Here is a 9077-nt window from a genome sequence, read left to right as displayed (position 1 = left end):
TGACCTATGGTCGTATTACCCTTTCTTTCCAAATCACCATAAGAAGCACTTTCACTTGATTATTTAAGCCCAACAAGACTACCAAAATCCAACGAGTCCAACTGTCCAATGACGACTCCCTCAGGACTTCGAAATTTTCCTCATGAATTATATTTAGCAGGCATTTTCAAGGTATAAGATCAAGCTACGCAAAACCAACCGTATTTCACATTTCCTTGGTGGCTATACCATGGCATGCACATGATCAAAAGGGGCAGATAAAGATCACTTCAACACACTGGTGATTGAACACAGAACACCCAGATGGGATGCAGCATCATGTACTTCAATTCAAAGTGACTCCGGAACGGTCGCATTGAAGCTCAAGCACGTAAAATAGAAATCCTTTTGAACAAGAACATCGCACACCAAGTGCAGCAAAGGAAAAGGAACTACTAATAAGCTATTACAAATCCTCGGGTACTCGATCAATCACATCATTCTGCATGTCACCAAACCATCATTTTTCAATAAATGACAATGCACAAAAAGGGGTTCACAACATGAGCTTCAAGAGGCCGCCTTATAACGGCAGAGCCTTCATTCGAATGCGTCATCATCATCGTCGGGAAGAGGCTGACTAGCAGCTTGAGCAAGTTCCGCCTCATGCCTGCAAGCAAATTCGCCGGCTATCAAACACAAATAATTAACAAACAGGAAGTTGGGAAGTAATGCCCCAAACAGACGAATAAAGTGAGATGTCTAATGAATAGGCCATGTTTTAAAGGCAATCCACCGAATAAACATTTCTGGCTGCATTCAAAGTTTCAATACGTGTGCCAATATGTTAAAATACAAATAACAGATATAGCATAAGAAAGTCAGCAAATGAAATTTTTAAGTTAAATCTACAATCTAATAAGCACTATGCCATGGCAAGCAGGCAAGATAATTTCCCAAATTATCTAATAAAATTCCAACGAATGGGGAATGGCGAAAAGAGAGAGATGAGTTTCGTACTGTTGCTGGGCAGCCAAGTCAATGTGTACTTCCGGAGGAGCAAGAGCAGGAGACTCCACAAAGTGAAGGTTAGGGTCCCTAAAGTTCCAAAAAGAACCAACATGTTACATCATCCACGACATAGACAAAAGATGATCCGAGGAGTACAACAGTAAATTGAATTACCCAGCAAGTTTTCTGGCGAGATAGAGGAAAGGCTTCTCAAAATTGTAGTTGCTTTTGGCAGATATCTCATAGTATTGGAGGTTCTTCTTCCGGTGGAATGTAACCTGCTTTGCCTTAACCTGCCTGTTCTTCACATCAACCTTGTTTCCACACAGAACAATGGGTATGTTCTCACAGACCCTAATATTAAAAGGCCATAAAACGTTAAAGCCACTCCTATACACAGGTAAAGCTACGAACAGGAGTTAAGGAGGTAAGAAAAGGCATCGAAGTAAAACCTGCAGAGATCGCGATGCCATGTAGGGACGTTCTTATAGGTCAACCTGGCAGTAACGTCAAACATGATGATGGCGCATTGACCATGAATGCTGCAGAAGAAAACAGCCAAACCCACCGTGAGCAATAATGCATGCCACTTGAAACTTATAGATCCAGAACAAACGTGACAAAAAAGAATATGAAACAACATATTAACGAAGGCATACACCAAAAAGTTTGGGACATGAAACCATCTGTACTCACAAAATCAGAAGAAAACAAATTCTAACAAAGAAATGTATAGTTTCCCCTTTACTTACTAGTATCCATCTCTTAGACCACCAAACTTTTCCTGCCCGGCAGTATCCCAGCAGTAAAATCGAATTTTGCCGCAGTTCGTGAAGAAATCCAATGGATGAACCTCAACCCCGATGGTCGCTGTTCAAGCCCAATCAAAATCCCAATCAATTCCCACACAACCAGGGGTGACACAATCAAGTGGGGGGGGCAAAAACATTGAGGGAAAGTCAAGACACGTACGCTCATATTTCTTCTCAAACTCCCCGGTGAGATGCCTCTTCACGAAAGTCGTTTTGCCTGCGAAATGGATAAATAGTTCAGCTCCGGCAGTAACAGCTCGGATAGTACTGAAGTTCAAACAACACACGCCAAAAAATCAAGAACATCAATGCCCAAAATTCTCGAGGAGGAATTCTAACCCATAAAAACCGATTTCCCCCTCCATTCCAGCAACCAAGATTTCAAAGGCATAATATAAATTTACGCCGTAAATACTCGCTCAAGGCTTACGTTAAGGCGGAAACACTTCCCCATAACCCCAGATGATAAACATCAACATTGAAAAAGTAGGAAATCACCACCAAGCGTCACCCGTTGCAGCCATCGAAACTCAAGCCAATCCCCACATGCAACCGATCCCATCCCCCACACACAGATCACATGGACAAGTGCTCAAGGGAACCAAGAAAGACAAAACACAAGCGGCGATCGAGCCATTCGAGACAAATCCATGGAAAACTCACCAGTGCCTCCGTCGCCGACGATGACGAGCTTGAAGCTCGGGTAATCGACGGTCTGCTGATTCGGCAAAGCCTACCAAAAATAACACAAAGAAAGAATCAGGAAAGAGAAAACCCAGCATCGGAGCTCCCAAATCGGAACGGCATCGACCATCCCCGTCTCCGATAGCTCGCGAACGGCGATTATCGGCGGCTATCGCCGGCCGGAACGGCGAAATCTCGAGGAACGCAAGGAACACAGGAACGGGCGCTCACCATGATCGGTCCAGTCGGCGGTGGCGAGATTTCGAAGGATGCGCAGCGAGCAGCGGAGCGAAGGCGAGGGCGAGGGCAAGAACGAGAGAGGGAAGGAGACGGTGAGGCCAGCTAGGGTTTATAAGGGGGAGGGAGGAGGAGCGTGTGTTTTGTTCAAAGTGGCTTTAGCTTGACGCAACAATCTGGGCCGTCCGATCCGGTTTCTTCCCCCGGCTGGGGGGATTCGGATCAGGCCGACCGTGCGATCTGCTTACTTTTTTTTTTTGCGGCTGGGGTAGGTTTCGAAACGCTGAACGGCGTGTGATTCGTGGGAGAAATTTTGACTTTGCTGCATATTCGCACGCTGATCCACTTGGCCGTATCAATCAAAGTCGGGTCCGGCCCGAATATTGTTCCCGGGCCCAAGCCAGCTCAGCGTGGAAGGAACAATGCCCTGCTGGAGGAAGGTATTTCATTCTATTCTTACGGGGATACGCCGCCGCGTGGCGGTGCTGACGTGGCGGGATCGACCGATCGCCGCCGTCGTCGCTCGGGCGCTATGAACTCGTCTTGCTCGGCACCATGTTAGACCATCTATTGCTGCCCACGCTGCGTAAATCTCGCATTCAATAACTTCTTAAGAAAGAGGAGAGTGAAAGCGGGTTTCTAAATCTTGTAATGGACTCTGCATTTGAGTCGTAAGACTTTCATTTCGTATCGGTCTTCACGAAGTGACATACAGTGTCCTAATAACTCCTAAGTCGCAGCTCATCATTTCATACTGAAATCATCACCATTGGAGCCTCCACGAATACTCACAGGGTTGAGAATCATTCAAGGAGACCTTAAAACCAGTACTCCTGCTGTTGGATAATGACTCAAATCCTTATCATCAAAGACGATGAATCCTATGCAAACACGAACATGATTGTCGGTACATAGTACGTATGACGCGCCGAAGCATATAATGTTCCGTTTTGCACGTGCCGTGATGTTACAGTATTTTGGAGCGACGACAGCAGCAGCCATAGGTTTCCTGAGCATGCAATGGACGGTCTTTTCTCTGCGAAATCAAACACTCTCATATTCGGAGTAATGATGCTAGAGATCATAAGTGGAAAGCAGAATGTGCAGCGTGATGTATTCTTGCCTTCGGCACCTTCCCAAAATAACAGCATTATGACATTACCTTTCTCCAGGCATGGTGTCTGTGGAAAGAAGGCTGGGCCTCGGACCTAGTCGACGAGCGACTATATCGAACATACTCGATCAATGAGGTAACACAACGCGTTCGATAGTGTGCTCTGTGTGCCAGAAAGAGCAGCAGATAGACCGGTGGTGTCGGCTTTGGTTCATTTTCGCTGCTGAACGACGAGAGAGTCGCGCGTTCTTTACCATCGCATGTACAAACAGAGAAGATTGGTCGGACGAGATGGGGACGCGCTCCATTAATCAAGTAACCATGTCCAGTTTATACAGCAAGCCATTAACCTTCAACCTTATAACATGTGAAAGGGCTGCGATGCGACCAACTTCTCTTGGCTGCTTTTAAGCTAATTGTAACACTTCCACGGCAAAGTCTCGGCAACCAAACCTTGATACTCTATGAACCTTGTGAAGTTTAAGGTTCTCGGGGAAGAAGTGTATAAGGTACAAATCTTCCCTACTGAAGTGTCAGAAAATCATAATTGAGTTGATGGCGAACCTAAATGAAGAAATGAAACAAAAGGCAGTTCACGGCAAAATTCTCTTCAAGAGATGTCGTCGAGGATCTACTGATCGGTAGATGTTGAGATCGTAACTGCCCGGGAACCAGTTTCCGGTATGCTTGTTATATGAGTAGAGTGTACGCTGCTCAGAAGCTTGTGGAGTCGCTCTTTGATTTGCGAGCATGGAGTGAGACTTGGTCATGTGAAAAAGCTCAGATTGCAGATGAACTCAAAGGAGGATTTTGGTTGATTCAGTTTTGAGACGACAATCTGTTGGCGGAATGATGCACGAATGCCGGATGATCAAACCAGAGCACTTCCCTCAAAGTAAATTTGCCCCGCAACATTGCTTCCAGGTTAAATCACCATTACCATACGACAGAAAAGAGCCAACAGATCATACAAGAGAAGCAAATTGCTTGTGATTTTAACTTGAACTTTCTTTAGAATCGCATTCTAATGAACAAGGAAAGGATGAAATTGGGAGTTGCGCAGCAAACACCCCAGAGCAAATGTCTCTTCGCTCAAAGAAGGTTGCTTTCATTTCTAGTTCTGCAGTTACTAGCTGCTGAAGTCTGCCTTCGGACTTTCAATAAACATTGGCGAAAGCACCCGATGAATTCTCATTGGCTTACTAGCCACTCGTCGGACATCCAACCTTGAAGGTCCGGCTCTCATTCGAGTTAGTTCGGCACGAGCTGCATATAGTGGAAACTCCCAGTGATAGCATATCCTCAATTTCATCAAGAAACATATCGGTCAGGGTTCATTAATTCAGGTCAGGAGTTCATTCATCAGCAACTTGATTGCAACTACTGGCAGACTTTGGAGCATTCTGCTGCTCCATACTCATTTACTCCAGAAGATTTTTTCTTCTTCTCATGAATAAAAGAAGAAAGGAACACATTCTGGGCAAGAAGAAAGAAAGTGCTTGAAGCTATTTTCTTGCAGTCGAAACATTTGAAAGGCAAGCGAGAAATGAGCTTGAAAGAAGTAAACAACAAGCTAGATGACAGAAGCCAGAGAACGACTGGTTCAACAATTTGACGGTGCATGTGAATTGCATACGATTCAAGATCTGGCCTGGACCACTCCCCTCTTTCAACTTTCCCACTCGCTTCCAAAACATCCCTCAACCTCACCTCCCTCCTTCGATGTATCTGCCTTGTTTTGAATCAAAATTCTAATGTTCCTGAAGAGTCTATCAGACAGAGCCAGAGAGCATTTCAGATTTGACCGCGTGCTCATACTCGGGCTATTCCGCGTCGACGAAGCGTCAACATTAGCGGCACTCGGGATATTCCGCATCGACGAAGCGTCAACATTAGCGGCATAGCACGCGCCAAGTCCGCCTATTCGGTCCGGTCAGAAAACAATCGCTCGGAAAAACAGAAACCACTTCCTCGAGACCTGACCTCGACAGATCATGTCGCGCAGCAAATTGCATCTAAGAGATCCCACGCGTCACGACCAATAGTCGCATTTACGTGCTCTTGGGTCCTTTCCTCCTATTTCTCAGTCCTAGAACTCGGTGGTTCTCGACGGAACACAGACATGGTTTCTCGTGTCATGGCACACAGATCTTGGCAATACATGCACCTCAAAAACAACTCGACAATGTGGTACGCAAAACCAGCAATTTGGGCACACGAGTGAACAGAACGCAAGCATATTCTTTCCCAGGATTCTTCCTGCCTCTTTGAAAAAATCCCAGAATCCGACTCAATGATCCCACCCATGCCTGATGCCCCAGATGAGCAACAGGCAAACATGCTGCCAGTCTAGCAACTTCGCATGCACGTTACACAAGATCCCATCCGTACGTTATCCATCACGGGACCCCACATCCCCCCAACAACATCCGATCACGACCGTCCAAATTATATGCAAGCAATTTGAACTTTGCCGGAAGGAAACACACTACCAACCAGTCCGTATCATCAAAAATTGACTTTTGATCCTTCTGGTCGAGGACAAGGAGGAAAAACCCATCGATCGATGATGGGTTTCGATTAGGAGCGCCACCGCTTCATTAAAGAACGTTAATTATGCAGATCTACCAGATCAAGATCAGTGCTTTACAAACTAAAAATGCTTAACAAGATCCATCGATCAATACCCAGCAAGATTATCAGCTAATATGCAATTAGCAGAGATCATTCCGAAAGCAACGTTATTTACGCACCGACGATAATTACATACATGCTTCTTCTTCTTCTTCAAGTTCAACATCAGGACCCCCTTCTTCTAATCACACCACTAAATCATACACCAGATGCGCCGCCTATATTATCGGACGCAGCATATATCGGAGAGAAATCAAAAGCTAAGAAAAGAGCAAAGAGGAGCAAGAAACGGGAAGAGGGTAAAGATCCGGCAACCGCGAGAAGCGGGGGAGCTTCTAAAGCTCCGGCGACTCGGACCCGGATCCGGACCAGATCCTCATAGATCGGGTCGGCCCCCGAAGTCGGAGGCCAGCCGGGAGGCGATGGCGGAGTGGTACATGGCGTCGTGGAACGACCCGGCGCCCTGGGTCATCATCCGCAGCTGCTTCGCCTTCTCGGCCGTGAAGCCGCCCGGGGCGAACCGGGACGGCCGCGCCGTGCTCGGGTCGAGCTCCGGGTCGACCTTCTCCTCCCGGCGGTCGGCCTTGCCGCTGCCGGAGTCGATGTAGTCGGGCTCGGAGGGCCACCCGAAGAGCGGGGTCCACCAGCCGGCGGAGGAGGAGGTGGTGGAGGAGGAGGAAGGGGCGGCGGGGACGGCGGAGAAGCTCCGGCGGTTCGGGTCGGGTCTCTTGTGGCCGGCGCCGGCGGCGGAGGAGGCGGAGGCCCGGATGCCGGAGGGCGCGAAGGTGAGGAGGTTGGTGGCCATTTCTGGGTTCTTTCGAGGGCTGCGTGAGTTAGAGAGAGAGAGAGAGACGGGATTCTTGTCAAGGTTTTAGAGAGAGAGACAGAGAGAGAGTGGGAGGGAGGAAACAGGAGGAAGACGAAGGTGGTGGTTTTGCCAGAGGAGCGAAAGAGAGAGGTATTTCAGGGAGGGAGACGGATAAGGACACGGACACGTGTCGGTCAGGAGGGGGACGGGTGGTGGGGGCGGGAGGGTTGCTTTTTCCCGTGCGCTTTTTTACCGGGGAGTCCGGTTGGCATCCGGTCACCCTTCGGTCCATGCGATTGTTCTCCTCTCTCCTCTCTTTTTTTTTTTTAAATATATTTTAATCCCTTTTTTAGGATATTTGGATCATGTCCTTCGATGGAAACTAGGATTGATACTTGGGATAGAGTCGCTAGTTCTAGTTCTGGTTCCACTTTGGAGCGTGTGACTACTTTTGTCTTCATCAAAGCTTTTTTTTATATATATATATATTTTAGGAAAATGCTGATGCGTCCGAGAAATTACTAGCAATGCATACGCGAAACAATTATTAGTGCGAGAGGAAACTACGGCCTGCCCCGGTAAATTACGACCTGTCCGGATTGATTTTTACCGAGGCGTTTGGAGCTATTTAAATGCAAAATACGAATACGTAGATTCGCACGTACTTTCTTTGTTCGTAACTTTAGGAAATTTGAACGGTATTTTAAATTTTGGAGGGATAGCCTAAAGAAAACTTTTTTAAATGTAAAAACTCGTGTGAGAAGAAAGATGGGGCACGGTATATGATACATCAAGTGTTTAAATGATTAATTAATATTCTGGTAAATGGAAGTATGAGGTAGCATCGACCATAAAGTTTCTATCAAAGTCCATACTGATCAATCATCATTACCATTTAATTTGTATTTTTTTTAATGAGGAATGTTAATGGGCAAAAGAGAAGTCATTTTCGATGAATTGTTTCCCTACGACTTGATCATTAAGTTTGGACTAACTTTTTGGTGATCTATGCAATCTGACGTGGACTTGAATAATCAGCGCCAACAATTACCTTATCTCGAACTCATTGACACGCAATATGAAGATCTTATTATGATAATATATAATATAATGCATGCATTATATATATATGGATGTATGTATGACCATAAGCAACGAGGGCACCACTTTTCTTGTGTCTGTAAATCTTTGGCAAAACAAAATAGGACTGCACTTTTTCCACTCCTCTTTTAGCTTAGACACTCGTTTTTTTTTTTTTGTATTTTGACAACAGTATCCTTCGTGGCATTTATCGCTTCTGATACAGCTCTCCAAAAGTGATCCTTTTTTTATATTATTCGATCAACTTTTTTTCTTCTCTTATTTCTTGCGGGTTTCACTTTCCTTCTTTTTTCTTTATTTTCACGCCTTTGACATCTCTGTTCTCCGCTCTGTTCTTCTTCGTCGTCTTCTTCTTCTATACATCTCATCGTTCTCTATTTTCTATCTATGATGCCAACCCCGTTATCCTCCACACTTCAATTATAAAAGGAGCATTAGTTTTCTCTACTAAAAAGGGCAGCGCTATTTCCACCCCCTATACGACTAATCCACTCCATTTTCCATTGAAAAGACAAAATTATCCTCAATGATTCAATTACAATTTAAAGTGTGGCCCCAAAATGAATTGCTTAATTATGGTAACTAGATCCTAAATAGTAACTGAAAAAAAAAAAAATAAGGAAAGTAAATTGATTTGGGGCTTTTCAATGAAAAATGGAGTGAATTAGTCGTATAAGGGGTGAAAATAGCGCCGCCC

The 9077-nt window shown here is 45.5% G+C and overlaps 2 protein-coding genes across 2 annotated transcripts; both read right to left on the bottom strand.

Moving 5' to 3' along the window:
• Positions 1–284: 284 nt before the first annotated feature.
• On the bottom strand, positions 285–2819 carry LOC115693156 (GTP-binding nuclear protein Ran1A). The gene is made up of 8 exons (XM_030620131.2): positions 2718–2819; positions 2466–2535; positions 1963–2019; positions 1743–1860; positions 1443–1532; positions 1165–1344; positions 1000–1077; positions 285–649 (listed from the first exon to the last, which is right to left on the bottom strand). Exons 1-8 carry the CDS (start codon positions 2718–2720, stop codon positions 580–582), a joined length of 666 nt encoding a protein of 221 aa, XP_030475991.1. The 5' UTR covers positions 2721–2819; the 3' UTR covers positions 285–579.
• A 3663-nt stretch (positions 2820–6482) lies between these two features.
• LOC115693153 (uncharacterized) lies at positions 6483–7372 on the bottom strand. Its single transcript, XM_030620127.2, has one exon. The coding sequence runs from the start codon at positions 7274–7276 to the stop codon at positions 6848–6850; it is 429 nt and encodes a 142-aa protein (XP_030475987.2). The 5' UTR covers positions 7277–7372; the 3' UTR covers positions 6483–6847.
• Between the last annotated feature and the right edge of the window lie 1705 nt (positions 7373–9077).

The sequence above is a fragment of the Syzygium oleosum genome, unplaced genomic scaffold (assembly GCF_021117445.2).
Source record: "Syzygium oleosum isolate NSW1041296 unplaced genomic scaffold, Sole_v2.1 Sole_v2.42, whole genome shotgun sequence".
Lineage (NCBI taxonomy): Eukaryota > Viridiplantae > Streptophyta > Magnoliopsida > Myrtales > Myrtaceae > Syzygium > Syzygium oleosum.
This window is presented reverse-complemented; position numbering and strand designations above follow the sequence as displayed.

What these genes read in the sequence shown, in the direction of transcription:
- LOC115693153 (XM_030620127.2), bottom strand. Translation starts at nt 7,276, where the DNA reads ATGGCCACCAACCTCCTCACCTTCGCGCCCTCCGGCATCCGGGCCTCC.
- LOC115693156 (XM_030620131.2), bottom strand. An exon ending in CGTCGGCGACGGAGGCACTG is followed by an intron (nt 2,020 to 2,465) that starts GTGAGTTTTCCA and finishes TCCATTTCGCAG; the next exon opens with GCAAAACGACTTTCGTGAAG. An exon ending in GGTCTAAGAGATGGATACTA is followed by an intron (nt 1,533 to 1,742) that starts GTAAGTAAAGGG and finishes TTTCTTCTGCAG; the next exon opens with CATTCATGGTCAATGCGCCA.